The sequence below is a fragment of the Neltuma alba genome, unplaced genomic scaffold (assembly GCF_004799145.2).
Source record: "Neltuma alba isolate B1F8T4 unplaced genomic scaffold, ASM479914v2 tig00011952_pilon, whole genome shotgun sequence".
NCBI classification, from domain to species: Eukaryota; Viridiplantae; Streptophyta; class Magnoliopsida; order Fabales; family Fabaceae; genus Neltuma; species Neltuma alba.
In genome coordinates this window covers 285536-302678 of record NW_021636531.1, presented here as the reverse complement: position 1 = coordinate 302678, position 17143 = coordinate 285536, and the positions used below count along the sequence as shown (strand labels likewise).

Sequence of the window (17143 nt, the reverse complement as noted above, 5' to 3'; positions counted from 1 at the left end):
AGATTCCTGTATGTAGTTGTTGACGTATATGCATCTAAGGATATGTTAACTTGTTGAAACTGTAACTGAGTTCTGTGGGGGATGGTCGTTTGATATATCTCTCAACTGTCTCGTAAAAGTTGAGGAATGTAGAGTATTTGTTGGTGGCTATCTCAGGCCTCAGCAATCGGATTTGATATCTATTTGGACTTTTCGTCTTGTGGATTTCTCGCTTCCACTTCTTTTTCTTCCTTTTTCTCCATCTGGCTCAGTTTGATTGACAATTTGAGTCATCAGGTTCAGGCTTTTCCTGCTGAGTACCTAAACCAAGGAGAAGCAGAAACTCTAGTGCCACTTTGGTCCAAGGCCCTTGCTGATGCAGCCTCCGACTATATAGAGAGCAAGAGGTCTGATGGGAGTAATGAGGAATTTCGGGCATATGCAAGGGAAGGGTGGCAGAGTTCTAAAGCGACTTGTTCGGGAATTTGCTGATGCTCACCGAAACATGCAAATTTAACTTGATTGCTGCATAAATATTTCTAATTTACTGACCCAATCCATCATGCAACCTCAAGAGTTGATTAAGCACTTTGCTTTTGCTTAAGGAACCTGCGAAATTTGGTCTACTGATGAGAATTGACACGGTCGATTGCTTCTGATGCCTGCCACTGGAAACACCTCTCCGTATACGAACATTATTTTTCCGTATTTTTTCCTCTGTACAGTATCATGCCCCCAATTTTGGTAGCCCTTAGATGAATTTAGGAAATTTTACCCCCCGGCTCAAATTGAAGTGGATACGGAAATGGAATAGAGATTGAAGGGAAAGAATTTTCCATTGTATCAGGACGATCTGAATTTTCATCACGATGACAGCGCTGTAGATATGTTCCAGTCCTAGAATGCGCAAACAATATGTATGTTCAACCTGTATATTTTTGAGGGAGGTTTCGTCAATTAAATGTGAATTTTTTTTTCCTATTCTTGATTATTCTGTTCATCATATATTATTGTTGAAGATATGCTAAGAAACTATTGAAGGTGGACCGCCATTACCAATTTTGAAATTGTGATGCTTATTGTGTAGGTAGGATCATTCATTTGCAGATTTGCTCTTTTGTTGACTAATCAGCCATTATTTGATTCAGTGTGGATTATTGTTTTGCTAAGCAAATGTGAATTTAAATGGAGTAATTGGCAGGGGAAAAGTAAATGGTTGGGTGAAGCACGTGCCATGCAATGCTGCTGTTGTTCACGAGATATTGCTGAATTCCACCCTTCTAATCAATCTGTTGGCAACATTAGCAAAATTATAATTGGTCATGAATTATAACTTTATTGGAGGGTAGGAAGGCACCAAATTGAAAGTAGAGAATATAATATTCAAATCATGGTTTTTCCAGAGGATATATCATATATGTAACTAATAAAATGGATGTATGAAATTTTAGACGTGCCCAAAAGCATATTAAACTTCTCTTAGATATTTGGACTTGGATTCTCTCCACTACCTTCCCATCCTCTTCCCTCCACTACCCTTCTTTTCTCTCACAAGATTAATAAAATTCTAATGGTTCAGATTTAAATCTTATAAAAATAATATTATTAAAAAATAAATAAATAAATTTAAACTGTTAAAATCTGGTCTGAAGAGTTTATAATTGTAATAAAAAGATTAAAAAAATTGTTTTATATAACAGTCTATAGTTATGAACTGTTCAGATTAGATTTTAACACTTTAAATTTATTTATCTATTTTTTATCATAATATTTATTTTTATAAAATGTTATAAAATATTAAATCTGGACTATTAGAGTTTTGATCCAATGGTTGTGAAGAGAAAAGGAGGGTGGTGGAGGGGAAGAGGATGGTAAGAATAGTGGAGAGAATCCAATTCCAGAATATTTTGTCTCTTGGAAAATACATATTCATTTATTCTTATGTTTCATACGGTGAGTTAAAATATTTTTAAATTTTAAATTTACCATTATTTTGATCAAATTTATTTTATTTTTAACGTCACTAAAATTAATCAAAAGATGGCTTTTGGTAAGGGTGAAGAAATGGGTTACAGACAGAATTCAAGATACAGCAAAATTCCATGATCAGTCAAATTAGTGAAACCAAATAATTATTTTAAATATATTTTAGTTAGGAAAAAAATAAAAAAATACCATCAAAATAAGAAAATTGTAAATTAGGACCATGATAACATCATGAGCTTTGATAATTATAGTATGAGTTTTGACAACAATTTTTAATTTTTTATAAATGAGTCCTTGTATGTAATTGTTTTATTTCAGTAGTTTTATTGTGATATTTTTTACATTTTATTTTTATTTTAAATAATCTGTTAGAATAATTTGATTCATTTTTGCGACATAAATAGATTCCTTCCATCGAGCATCAATCGACTCGGACAAAACAAAACGGAAGTGTGGGTCCGGAAGGATTACACAGCTTGAAGCAGCTGGAGTAGCGGTAAGTAAAAACCCTAAAGTGCAAAGGAAAGGGGATCAGAGATTCTCCTCCCAGGAGTCGTAATCAAAAGGTGCATTCTGAGTCGCTCTTCAAACTTTTTTCTTATTATTCGCTTGAATTGTGATGGTTGATGGGCTTAATTTTCTTCATTTATATTTCGATTTGTTCAGCTAATTTTAGCATGCAGGATTCTTTGAAACTTTCACGGTTCAGAATATGGGCTGGTCGCTTGCTGTTCCTATTTCTTTTGCTTTTGTTTGGGAAAGAAAGTGTACAAACTTATTTGTACTGAGTCCTGGTAGCAGGGTTGTAGGAATGCAAATCAGTGGATTTTATTTGCCTACTGGCGGGTCAATCTGAACTGATGTAATTGGCTGGTCAAATTGTAATTTGACTTGAGTCTTTTAAGTTCGATTAGAAAGCCGATAAGGTCTCCTGAAAGTAAATCATATTTCTCAAGATGTAGGGTACAAGATTGGGAAGGATGGTTGTGACAATTCTTGGGTGCTTATAAAATAAAAAAAGGAAAAAAAAGAAAATAAAAAACCTTAGACTGATTGGCCGGGCTTGCTGATGCGTTATCTTTGGGGAGGGGGAAGGATTTCATAGGCTGAACACAAGTTAAATTCATATCCTTGCTACCTGCGTGTTTTTTCCCATCTTCACTCCAAAAAGAGTCAAACAAGTGTGATCCTGCCTCTGTTGTTCGGCTTCTTTAAATACTTTGTCAGTTCAAAATAGGGATGTGAGGAAAATTTCATACGGCTCAGCTCAAATTAATTCCATATCTTTCCTATCCAACAGCGTTTTTCTTTTGCGTCTTCACTCAAAAAGAATCGTTAATTGTAATCCTGCCTAAGAGGTTGCGTTGTAATACTTTCAGTTAAAAAAATACGGCTCAAATTATTTTGGATAATTCTCAGTCAACTGTAACATTTTATACTACTATAGTACATTTCGCATAGTCCTGTGCAATCATTGGGATATTCGTGCATGCTAGCATACGACATGCAAATACTATGGAGCAGAGCTAGCTATGGCATTTTTTGGGGTTGGTTAAATCACACTTGATAGCCCTCTTATTTAGAAAAGTACGTCTAAATCTTTTGACATTTTGGTATGTGTTTTTTTTTTTTTGGGGGGGCGGGGATGTTTCAGAAGTACATTTTGGTATATGTTGCTGAAACCTATTTTTGGAAGAAACACGTATTGTGCAGAAAGCTAACTTCATTGTGAGAAAGTAAATTATAGGGGAGATAAATGTAATTTTCAAAACCTGAGAAGTATCGAGTGTATTTTAGCCACATTTTTGGGGTGGTTAATGTAATCTACTTAATGAAGCATGATTTGGGGCTGCAACACAACCTTCAGGATGACTGTTGTTTAGGGTTTCTTCTTGGGTCCATAATCATTGGGAAAAGATAAATACATGCAAAGGTGCGGATTTACAGATTTCAATTCTCCCATCCTTTGACTTAAAACAGATTTATAGCAAATAACTTCGTCTTCGTTGTGTTGGTGTTTGCTTGATTATATGAAGTGCATAATGGTTGGATTTATATATTGTTTCTATGTGGTGGTTTACAGTCTTTGTTTTCCTTTAGATTTGCTAATGTACATATCTGCGGTTATTTGTAGGCTAGTCTTCTGTTGTAACCAACAATGGCAGATGGTCATGAATCAGACAAGAATATTGAGATTTGGAAAATTAAGAAATTAATCAAGGCATTGGAATCTGCGAGAGGTAATGGTACCAGCATGATTTCTCTTATTATGCCTCCACGTGATCAGATTTCCCGGGTCACGAAAATGTTAGGAGATGAATTTGGAACTGCTTCAAACATCAAGAGTAGGGTGAACAGGCAGTCAGTTTTGGGGGCCATTACTTCTGCTCAACAGAGGCTGAAGCTCTACAATAAGGTTCCTCCAAATGGTTTGGTTCTTTATACTGGAACCATTGTTACTGAAGATGGCAAGGAAAAGAAGGTGACAATTGATTTTGAGCCTTTCAGGCCCATCAATGCTTCACTTTACCTGTGTGATAACAAGTTTCACACCGAAGCTCTTAATGAACTTTTAGAGTCTGATGACAAGTTTGGTTTTATTGTTATGGATGGAAATGGAACCCTTTTTGGTACGTTAAGTGGAAATACTCGTGAGGTGCTTCATAAATTTACTGTTGATCTACCAAAGAAACATGGTAGAGGAGGGCAGTCAGCTTTACGTTTTGCTCGTCTTCGCATGGAAAAACGGCACAACTACGTTAGAAAGACTGCAGAACTTGCTACTCAGTTTTTCATCAATCCTTCTACCAGTCAGCCTAATGTTGCTGGACTTATACTTGCAGGTTCAGCTGACTTCAAGACTGAGCTGAGCCAGTCAGATATGTTTGATCCCCGTTTACAGGCCAAAATATTAAATGTAGTTGATGTTTCTTATGGCGGGGAGAATGGTTTCAATCAAGCCATTGAACTATCTGCAGAAATCTTGTCAAATGTGAAGTTTATACAAGAGAAGCGCTTGATAGGGAAATATTTTGAGGAGATCAGCCAGGATACTGGGAAATATGTCTTCGGAGTTGATGATACATTGAAGGCTCTGGAGATGGGTGCTGTGGAAACACTCATCGTGTGGGAAAGTTTGGATATAAATAGGTATGTGTTGAAAAATAGTTCAACTGGTGAGATTGTGATTAAGCATTTGAACAAGGAGCAAGAGGCTAATCAAAACAACTTCCGAGATTCAGCCACCTCTGCAGAGTTGGAGGTTCAGGAAAAGATGCCTTTGCTGGAGTGGTTTGCAAATGAGTACAAGCGGTTTGGTTGCTCGCTGGAATTTGTAACCAACAAATCTCAAGAGGGATCACAATTTTGCAGAGGGTTTGGTGGCATTGGTGGCATCCTTCGCTACCAGCTTGACATCAGATCATTCGACGAGTTTTCTGATGATGGAGAGGTGTACGAGGATTCCGATTAAGTTCATCCTGCAGTTCCTCAGTAATTTTGGATAATTGAAGGAAGCATGATCGCTTTTATGTTTCATAGTTTCTAATCATTTGGATTTTTTGGGTATAAGACATTCTCTTTTGGTGCTTCATCCATCACATATGTATTATTTAATTCTTCTGCCCTTTGCTTCCTACATATACTTCTTGTTGGTCATTTAAGAATATGGCAACTCAGCCAGCCTACTAAAAGCATAGAATGTTTGCTCCAGTCTCCTAGATTGAGTTGGATTTAAGCGTTGTCGGGTATGGATACTTGCCCTGATTGTGTCAAATTTCATTTGGAAACTAAGGATCGTGATATTAGTACAAGTTATTAATAAGTTTATACATATAATTAGTTAATAGAATTTGAACCCCGAGTTTCATTCACTGTCCCACCTCATCCTTGCTACTTGACCATTGGTACATCATGCCAGGCCAGCCCTAAAATCTTGGAGTCGCATGGTACTTGTATGTAATAAGTTAGGTAACTATTCCTAGTAGCCCTTCGAAGCATTTCTTGAAGATCGGAGCGGTTGAATTTTCTGTTGTCTAGGACGCCAGGAAACGGGTCCCTACTGCATAGTAGATGTTTTGAATGAAGTTACTCACTTCCTCTGTCGTGATTTTCACATGGCAAATTAAGATTCTCCAACCCAAGCATCATCCAAGGGAATTAAGTGATCAGTGTTGCACGGCAGATAAACGATTCTTAGTGACAATGGTTCAGTCATTGCACTGAAGGCTAATCCTAGTGTTTTCAGATATTTTTATGCGAACACAGAAAGTAGGTTTTGAGTCAGATATTCAGCGGTCATTAAGCTAGCCATACAAACCCACCAATAGGTATCTAAAATTTTGTAAGTCCCATAATAATTTTACAAAAGCCCCGTGTTCTATTATTTCATTGGCCACACGCAACATCAAACGACCGGTATGAAAATGAGGACAAAACTACTAGAAATATCTTATTCTCCAAGATTCTGAGGTCCCAAGCGGCCACGAAATAAAAGGCACAACAATTTCATAACAATCAAAAACTCGTCCTCTTGCTGCTCTTTATGACGACATTGGCAAAGCCTCTAATAGGTCAGTTATGCCGGTATTATACCTCCAGATATCAGAGACTTGGGAGATTCAGCAATCAGCAAGTTGTATAAGTTGATTGACCACGTTTGGATCTGAAAGGGTACTTGTGTCTCCAAGCTCATCCAATTGCCTGGAAGCAATTTTTCTCAGGATTCTTCGCATGATCTTTCCGCTCCTTGTTTTTGGGAGGCCAGGAGCCCAATGGATTTTGTCAGGGGCAGCAAAAGCTCCTATCTGAAAAGTCAAACAACAGAATTTGAAGTGAAGTCATGGATAGAAGTCACATAGGAACATGCTCTGACAAATTGCAACACCGTTAATCTACCTGACAATATTTAAAGTAATGAAATTGCAAGTATAGAATTTTTCAATTCAAGCGCCAACTGAAATCACTTATATGAGTAGATTTACATAATTAATTCCACGACAGCTATTACAGTTATTCTCCACCAAATAATCAGGTTCTCACAAGTCACTTGCACAACTAATGAAAAGGTCTGGAGATGTTGAGGCCACTGTATGGAATCACATCACTAGAAAAAAGAGAATGCGAACACAAAATGATACCAGATTAACACTTAAACACTGTACCTGAAAAATTCTCCATTTTATTTCTTTTTCCCTAATAATGTCATAGATCCAGACATGATCTAAGAAAAATTACCATGTAAGCCTTAACTAACTAAGCTACTAATTGATAGTATCAAAACATGTGAGTTTTACCAGTGTTTTATCAATAAGAGGAAAATTAATGGAATAAGTAAAGACCTGCTTTCGAACTGTGAGTATGAGGCTCTTCCGCAGCTCTTCACTGTAGGGAACACCGTCTACAAGAGTGACAAATGCATAGATACCCTGCCCTTTAACCTGCAGAAATTTAGATAGTCGATTCAGACACAGACGTGAATCCCTTAGCTATAGTGTAAAGACTAAAACTTTTCCCTGTGTATATGAGTAGTACACGAACAGAAACTACAGGAAGAGTGGTTTATAGAAACATACCTCATGCTCAACACCAACCACAGCAGCTTCTGCACATTGAGGATGTGAAACTAGAGCCGATTCCACTTCAGCTGTGCCAATACGATGCCCACTGCACATATCATTTAAATACTACATTAGACGAGATATCAATGAATACTTCATCAATTTCTAAATTCTTATTCCCATCAACTTTTTCTATTAATGTTGAATTCCTTTACATATAGAACTAAGCAAGATTGAGCGAAAATTTGCTTATGCAACACAACAAATACCTGACATTGATGACATCATCCACTCTTCCAGTGAGCCAGTGGTATCCATCTTTATCCCTACAAAATAGAATTGCATAGGTTGAAAATAAATATCTCGTTTTTGCTGGTAAAACTAGAAAAATAAAACGTATACAAAATAAATTAAATCGAAGACAACAGAAGATGCTAGAAGCTTTGCACATCACGAAGCAGACTGACAATTTAGCATCTATTGTTTTGTAAATCACCGACCTGCTGCAGCCATCACCAGAAAAATAATATCCGGGAAACGGCTTGAAATACGTTGTTTCATATCTTTCATGATCGCCATAAAGAGTTCGGAATGCACCAGGCCATGAGTTTTTAATACACAGATAACCGCTACATTCACCTTGTATTTCAACACCTTTCTCATCCACTATGACAGGCTATAGTTAAAACAAAAGTAATCAATGATAAAGGCATTGCAATATTCTAGTGAGTAGGTGAAACAAATTCATTAAACTATAATACTAATATGTAAGGAATGCATAAAAGACCTGAACTCCAAAGAAAGGGAATGTAGCCGAGCCAGGCTTTTGGGGCCAAGCACCAGGTAGTGGAGTTATCTGCGAATAACAATAAAATATATTAGTCTTGGAAACTCAAATTTTAAGTATATAATAATAATTTCTATCCATTTTTAAAAGTACCATGAAGCCACCAGTTTCCGTCTGCCACCAAGTGTCAGAGATAGGACATCTTGAATCTCCGACTACATTGTAAAACCACCTAGAAGAGAAAGAAAAATGATTTAGATACGAAGTAATAATCAAGCTGCAATTGGTTACCCGGGGGGGGGGGGGGATATATACTAACCTCCACGCACTTGGATTTATGGGCTCGCCAACACTTCCCAGAACTCGTAATGATTTCCTCGAGTACCGGGTGACATACTGCAAGATTTGCAACGCTTCAGAAAAATGAATAATAAGTATCAATCTAGAACTCTAGACGTGTGACGATCTCCAAAAAATTTTCCCTTCTATTATTCGGTCATACAGAACTTTATCAAAAGTATCAGCTCAAGATATAAATGACGGATCCTATTCCTATAAGGGGCAGAAAAGGTATCAATTTACCAAATTCTTTAGGCTACAGAAAACTAGGATATATGATCTGCAATGTTAGCATTGACCAAGAGTACTTGATTTCTTCTATCTTAGAAGCAGAATACCAGTTTTATATTTCAACATTAGATTCCTTCTGTCCATTTTGACGTAATATAGATCTACTTGCAATAATTTACTTTCCATAGTTCCTTCTAGAAATCTTATGAAAGAAGTATTATTGGCATGAATTCACATACTTCGATAGTTTATGGAATTTGGATCAACATAAACATAAATAAGATGAATGAAAGGCCAGAGAGGGAGATAAAAACATTAGCCATGTCTGAAATATCACCAACACTGCCTATTCCCAATATCCTTTTTTCACTTATTCTCGAACTTTTCTTCCCGAAGGATAGGAGTAATTCTTGAAAAATTCATCCAAATCTTTTCCGTGCGGCAATGATTATTTCATACAAAAGACGTGCTTCAACCTAGCCATGTACTTTGACACATCATTCCGAGTATCTGACGCACAAAGTAATGGATAATATAGATAATCAATGATATATAATTTCTTAAAAACCAGTTATTCAAAAGGTAAACAACACTGATTTAAGGCCTCATGGCTTATGCCGCTAAAATCCAACAACAGTTTATTACTACTGTGACAAGAAGGCTTGAAGAGAGTAGTAATGATTATGAATGGAAGATACTAGATAGATCAAGAGTAAGTGGACAAAAACTACAAAACGAGCCTGTTAGCACTGATAAGTACATATACAATACATCTAAGCCAGTTATTTATATAAAGAAGAAACTATCAATCTCCAGAAACAATTAGCAACAAATCAACTCATAAACCAATGCACTGTGCACATTTAAGTACAGAAAGATTTCTTGCCTCATCACCATCACGCATGAGCGACCGCACCAATGTGGGAGCAGTGTAGAATAAGGTCACCTTGTATTTGTCAACAATGTCCCAACTGCGCCCAGCATCAGGATAATTGGGAGCCTGAAGATAAGACAATTATGTTTCCAATAGATTACTAACGAAGCACCTCTTTGCCAAAAGCTTGTTCGCAATTTTTGAGTGAAAACGCCAAATTAAAATAACACTTGATGGTGGAAAGCACAGTAATTTTTGTGATTCCAAGACAGTTTAGGAGAATAAAAAGACATGATGTGCGGATCCAAACAAATAGCTCAATGGTTATAAATACGCTAAAGCTTAGTAACAGTTCAATTTTACTAGGAAAATGCAATGTTGTTAGTCATTGAATATTCTATATCTTTTCTGCGAGCTTCAAAAGTTTATTCAATATTTCTCAAAGCCTTTTAACTTCATCACTCTGTAGCTGGTAGAAGTCTAGATTCAAAAAATTGAAATTTGTGATTAATTTTTCTTCTGCCGTAACATGTCTCTAGGATGCACTTTTAGCCACACCATATGCACATAAATAATTATACTATGTTTAAACTTAAATCCATCACCCCGGCCGAAAAAAAGTTAAAAATCTATTACCCCTTCGTACAAAACTACTGTTGCACCGTTGAGCATTGGTCCGTAAGTAACATAGCTGTGCCCAGTAATCCAACCACAGTCAGCAGTACACCTACAGTCAAAGTATAAAGGTGTTGAATTAAAGGCACCAATCTGGTTCTTGATCAGGAACACCCTCAAAAGAAAAGACATCAAGGGCTAGCTTTCAAGGATACCAGTAGACATCAGATGGTTTGTAGTCAAACGCATACTTGAATGTGGTAGCGGTGTACACCATGTAGCCACCTGTTGTATGGAGGACACCCTTTGGAGAACATATGTTAGAATACGGCAATCACATGTAAATGAAAGTACTGCAAACAAATACCTTTGGTTTTCCGGTACTCCCACTTGTATATAGCAGAAAAAGTGGATCCTCTGCATCAACCCATTCCACCGGACAAGTGGTTGGATATCGAGGCATGACATCCTGAAAATCAGTCACAAATCAGCAAACATTAATGAACATTTACCATGAAAATATAAAATTTATTGGTCACAGAAAGTTCCGTGTTAAACCTTACAAGAATAAACAAACAAATTCCAATAATTAAACAAATTGAAATCAGCAAAATCGTGAATTTTCTTTTCCATGGGCACATCATAAAGGAATTGTTGCCAAATTATAGAATAATCTCATGCTACCACTACACTTAGTAAAACATAAGAGCGCATAAATGCAAAGAGAATTTAAATTATAACCTGCCACCATATATCTCGTCCTTCCTGCCATTTTGTATCTTCCCTTTTCATTGCCGATTGGTTCTCATAAGTTAAGCATACATCTGGAAGAAAGGAATAAATACAAAAGATGAGAACATGAAAGTGGGGAAAACAGAGATAATTATTGGCAGCCTCACTAGCTATCAATCAAACATACTTAATGTTTAACCCTTTTTATAAAATAATGTTTGAGGATATGCCATGAGTGCCATGAGAAGTATGATGCCAGAAGTACTCGATAACTGAGGAATAGAGTACAACAATGAATTGATAAACAAATCATTGATTTACCAACCTACAGAGACCCCATTTTTGGCTGACTCATTAATAGCAGCATCAACTATGTCTTTCAGTTGGATTATCTTGGAGCCCCTTTTAACAGCATTGCAAGTAATCACAACTTTCGGTTTACAATCAATGATTCTTTGTACCAGAGATTCTGCAGAAAACCCAGCAAATACAACCTAAACAAATCAAAAAGCTAACAACTGTTAACCCAAAAGCCATCTGAAAATAATCCACAGACGGATAAGTAAAAAAGTGGAGGAAGAGGATGGACTCAGCGTAATACCGAATGAACAGCACCAATGCGGGCACATGCAAGCATTGTGATGGGGAGCTCCATCAGCATGGGCAAGTAAATTATTACAGCATCTCCCTTTCTGACACCAATATCCTTTAGGTAGTTTGCAACCTGCAGGTCGAAATAGCTTCGATCATCCAGCCAACTTCTGCTGATGTGCTCCAACAGAAATAACATTCAAGCATCTAAGTGGAGATTTTTCCAAGTAGAAGCATCTTATTTAGAGTCCTGTGACACAGACACGGAAAGAGGAACCTCATAACTGACCTGGCAAACTTGATCCAGGAGCTGTGCGTAAGTCAAAGTACCATCTGAACCAGGCTCGTTGCCTTCCCAGTAAATGGCTATCTTATTGCCAAGTCCAGCCTCTACATTTCTATCCAAGCAATTGTAACAGATGTTGGTGATGCCACCCTTGAACCACTGGAAGGAGCAACAAACGTACGCAGAGACACTCACGCCTCAGCCGAACGCTATAAAGCGAGATCCAAATGGGAAATGATCATAAATAACAATACCTCAATCTTGATATTGCCCTTCCTAACATCAAAATTTTCGTCGCGTACTTTATCACCCCATTTTTGTTTCCAATAGAACTCGGATGCAATGTCGGACCAGAATCCTGCCGGGTCCTCTATGGACCTCTTGTACATCTCCAGATACTGACAGATCATAAATGCAAATAAGAAACCTCGACTGCTTAGAAATCAGTGTCAATGAAAAGAACATCTTTTTGTGATAGAAAATCAGAAAGTATACAAGGCTTAATTTTGAATCTGAACAGAGATCAATGGAAAGACGCTAGAACCTGTTCTGGGGACTGAACGAGTGCTTGGCTAGAGAACTCCTTGCTGGGAAACACCAATTCGTTCTCTTCAGTAGCGAGAGCTTCACCGAGAACCACAGCGTTCAGTTTCGAAATGTGACCAGCACCTGATGGCAGCTCCGTCATGGATTCTACGTGGCGTAGGAAATTGTTAGTGGTCAAATTCGAAGCCATGTTTCGCCTCGCTACTCGTAGATTCCTCCTCCTTCCGCTACTGATGTTACCCCTCCACAAGGGAGAGACAGAAGAAAGAGAAAGCGATGAAGCTTCAGAACGAGATTCGCTGGCACCAGCCGGAATAGCCCGAACAGGGTTATAAGACGTGAGAATCATCCTGGCACAATCGCCAACGGCTTCATAAATGATGAAATTATTTTTTTTATTTAATTAATTTCTTCGTAGAATAACGATAATGATCGGGATTTTCCAATTTTTTAAGGACATAAACATTAAAGTGGGAGAGGTAGACCACTGCAGAAATTTCTCTGTCCAATAATTACTTAGTTTCATTTCGTCAAACATCTAAAAACGATAACTTTCAATACTAGGACCCTGTTTTTTATGACGCTATGAGTTGGAGAGGACTGTGCCCAGCATGTCCAGAAACAGAGAAGGTAGAGGATATTGCATCGTTCCCAATCTTAAAGACCTATTTTAATATTCTTTATCAACCAAAGGTGATGATGACCATTAATTGGCATGGTTATACCAATTCCATGCAAAGTCGGAGACTAACCTTGGGTGGCGCGTTGCTGGAGGATAGCTCGCGCGATTTGAATTTGTATAAGATATGGGTTTTGTTTAATGATATCTTCAAAGGCACAGCAAAGACTATCATGGAAAAGTTCAAAGAAAAGAGGAAGATGACGACGACGACGACGACGAAGACAATAAAATATTGAATTTCTACCTAGAAGATGTAGGTTTTATTTTCATGGGATTAAAAATGAGGCAACGATGAACACACGAAGTTGACTAAATATATAGGGGTATATATAACTCATTGCTTTCATCACCGGACGTATAAGTCATCTCCGATGCTGTCGGTGAAGTTTTCCCCGGTAAAAACGGGAAAGGGGTAACAGAGACTTACCCAACTTACTGGGAAACACGAGCCCCGGGACTGCCCCCATCAAAAAATTCAGGGACGAGGAAATTGACGATTGAGGAACGATTAAATACTATGATCGTATGAACTGTGTGCCTGGACCAAAAAACAAAGTATGAACTGTGTGGCGTCGGTCTGGCGCCCCTGGATCCTATATTGCCTGGGCTTGAGTTGGGTTCCAATACGCAGAGCATTTTCGGCTGCATTTTCACAGGTTATAGATTCGATGATGATGATGTGCTGGAGATACGGTGTTGATTGGATTTGGCGGTTGACATTTTATTTCCTTTTTCGTTAAAAAAAAAAAAAGGAGTTCCCGGCTGCGGGGTGTTTCAAAAACTGTGCGCGTGACAGCGTATACAAACCAAAGACAAAAGAACAAAACAAAAAAAACACGGAGAGAGAAAATTATTAATACATTTATATTACTCATAATTATTCACACAACTGGTTAAGAATATATACATATATTTGTCTTTTGACCCAAAAGAATATAACTTTTCTGCTTTAAAATCATACAACTAGTTTTAATACTCATAAATTATGAATCATAAAACATGATATGTGAATCATTCATTATAAAGCCTTGAAATTTGTAGATATGCGAGACCCTTCAAATTATAATAATTTTCATGAGGTGTCAAAATTCTTATCACTTAAACCCCATTTAGAATCATAATTAAAATCATTTATAAAAGTGTTTCATATAAATCAAGATAAAATTTATCTTATATATTTAGCTTGTATTTTATAAATTATGATTAAAATGCTGTTTACAAATCATTCCAAATGGGGCTTAATCGATTTGCATTGCATCAGTTTTTATGGGATTGTTTATTTTCATATATGGAATTATTATACCGCAATTGGTGGGACTAAGCCAAACCGGGAAAAAAAAAAAAAAGGGTTCTTAGAGGAATAGTATGGACATGGAACATCTTGTTCGTACTCGTTGGTCAGAGTAAACTTCTATATATTTATAAACTACTCCTGTTATCTTTAATATATGTCTTAATTATTAAGTTAATTTTGATTCTAAATATAAGATATATTTCTTATATTTATAAATATTTTCTAAATTACTCCTGTGAATGTTCCCTCAATCATAATTAAGTAAATAAAAGAAGGTAAATATTAAGAAAGATGATTATAGTATTTTAGGAAAAACATGTCATATTTTTTATAATTAACTAACTTACCTAACTTTCTTAATTTAATCAAATTAGTTAAATAAATCTTATATTAAAAACAGGAGGAGTACTGTAATTAGGTATTTAGGAATTTATACATAATTTAAAGAAAAGAATGATCGGCACTTACTGTAATGAATATTTTGTATATTTACTATCTGTTACTGTGATAATTGAACGATTTTGATAATACAATAATGAAATATTTCGAATCAAAGAATTATCACGTTTTTCAAATTTTGGTGTTTGAGATAGAAATTGGCGTGCCTTCCGCGGCAAAAGGCTGAATGTATGCATGAGGGGAACAGAGGATAAGGAATATGTGGAGAAGAAAAATCACGCTTTGTCTTTTCGTATAGATTTGTAGGCACTTTTTGGGCCCCTTTCGATGGTCATCACTTTTTGGTTGCGAGAGGAAATTTCTGAACTTTCGGCCGTTGCATTTTTTAATTTTTTTGGTGACGAGGGGCATTCACGGAATAAGCCGCCAAATCCTACAGTAAATCATGGAAAGTGACATTGAAATAATGAAATACTGATAGGATTTTTGTGAAAATGTGAAAATTCTCTCTCTCTCACCAGCCCAAGTTTCACCCCGAATCTTTTAAAGTTTTATTATCATTAAGAATTAGTTTGATTTTTAATTTGATCTTAAATATAATATTTTAATTTATTTTATCTTTTATATTTATATTTTTTTAAAATAGTCTTTATAGTAGCTATACATACTAAAAATTTCATGAAATAATAGTTCTAACTAATACGATTGATTAGTAAGGATATTTAAAAAAAACAATACATATTTATTATAAATAATTAATTTAACAACTTTTTTAATATGCTCAAATTAATTAGTTAGCTCTTATATTGAAGATCAGGGGTAGTATAAAAATGGAAATTATGGAAGCCTTATAGGTTCATGAATTCAAGTTTTATCTTTTTCTTTTGTCAGCATCATGAATTTAAGTTTTAAATCTCATGAATTAAGTCATTAAAAAAATTAAAAGATCAATTGACTAATGTCAATTGCAAGGTAACATTTTCAAAATGCCCCTATTTCCTTTGGATCCCAAAAACTATTGAAAATTATATTAATATGACATGTTTTTTTAAATATTATACTAATTTATAAATTAGATAAATTAATTTTGAAAAGTAAAAATATGAGATAAAACGGATGAACACCTTGCATTTATAATAAAAATTAATTAGCTGATTGAAGAAATATATAATTTTATAAAACTATAAATCTGGAGTTCTTAATTGTCATTTCCCCCATTTTATGGCCTCTTCGGTGTCATTATCAGTTAAAGCTTATCAGAGTCCCAATTTCTTTCCACACTGCGCCACCTTCAACTTGACTGTCTCTTTAATCCTTGTCTGTCATACGCACCTACCCCTTCTTTTATCTGCCCATCAATGCTCAACAACATCTCCACGTTCGTTCAAGTTCAGCTAACCAACTACTGCCATACTTAGTAAAAAAATTAGTTAACTAATTTAATTTAAATATATTAAAAAATTAATTAAACTAGCTACTAGTAATAAATAGATGTTATCTTTTCTAAAACACTTTTGCTAACCCGTGTATTAGTTATGACTATTATTTGATAAAACATTTAATATATGTAACTATTATAAAGATTATTTTGAAAAAATAAATAGATATAATAAACAAAGTCGAACAATGTGTTATATTTAAAACTAAATTAAATATGAAACTAACTCTTATATTAAAAATAAGAGTAAAGGTAGTAATTTTATTATTTATATTTTTTAAACTGTTTACAGTGGTCCCTTAAAATCATGATTGGTGTCAAAGATAGGGGTGTTTAAGGCCGGTCCGTCCCCGTCGGCCCGTTCCGGTCCCGGTCTTATTGGGACGGGACGGGAAAACTGGGACGGGATGGGACGGGACGAACCGGTTCCTTTTTTTTTTAATTTTTTTTAATTTTTTATCCTATTTATATAATATCATTTTTTTCATATTTTTTTAAGATTTGAGACTATTGTATGGAACTATAGATATATTTATTTAGAGTTTTTATATTTGTTAATGATTTGAGATTATTGATGATTAGAATTTTTAGCAAGTTTTTATTGTGTTAAAAGCTTTTGTTTAGAGTTTTAATGACTATTATATGTAATATTTTGAGCTTTTGTTTAAAAGTGCCCAAACAAATAAAAAAGAAAATAAAAGATGTTTTTATAAGATTTAACTCAAAAAAATATAATTAAAAAAATCAGATTTTTTTAAAAAAATTAAAAAATATATATTTTCGGAACGTTCTGGTCCTATCCCTCC

The 17143-nt window shown here is 35.6% G+C and overlaps 2 protein-coding genes across 3 annotated transcripts; one reads left to right on the top strand and one right to left on the bottom strand.

The window, feature by feature from the left end:
- The first annotated feature begins 2406 nt into the window (after positions 1–2406).
- On the top strand, positions 2407–5777 carry LOC114719790 (eukaryotic peptide chain release factor subunit 1-3). The gene is made up of 2 exons (XM_028905320.1): positions 2407–2531; positions 4100–5777. The coding sequence occupies exon 2, from the start codon at positions 4124–4126 to the stop codon at positions 5435–5437; it is 1314 nt and encodes a 437-aa protein (XP_028761153.1). The 5' UTR covers positions 2407–2531; positions 4100–4123; the 3' UTR covers positions 5438–5777.
- A 517-nt stretch (positions 5778–6294) lies between these two features.
- LOC114719789 (acetyl-coenzyme A synthetase, chloroplastic/glyoxysomal) lies at positions 6295–15183 on the bottom strand. 2 transcript variants are annotated; one of them, XM_028905319.1, is made up of 19 exons: positions 15179–15183; positions 12523–12742; positions 12233–12376; positions 11982–12137; positions 11703–11825; positions 11427–11595; positions 11111–11193; positions 10737–10838; positions 10585–10673; positions 10391–10481; positions 9767–9880; positions 8630–8706; positions 8464–8542; positions 8311–8379; positions 8024–8199; positions 7793–7849; positions 7539–7629; positions 7305–7403; positions 6295–6770 (listed from the first exon to the last, which is right to left on the bottom strand). In XM_028905319.1, the coding sequence occupies exons 2-19, from the start codon at positions 12712–12714 to the stop codon at positions 6585–6587; spliced, it is 2097 nt and encodes a 698-aa protein (XP_028761152.1). In that variant the 5' UTR covers positions 12715–12742; positions 15179–15183; the 3' UTR covers positions 6295–6584. The 2 variants fall into 2 exon arrangements, with proteins under 2 accessions (XP_028761152.1, XP_028761151.1); XM_028905318.1 differs by lacking the exon at positions 15179–15183 and adding an exon at positions 13277–13367 and having other exon boundaries at positions 12523–12874.
- Positions 15184–17143: the final 1960 nt, after the last annotated feature.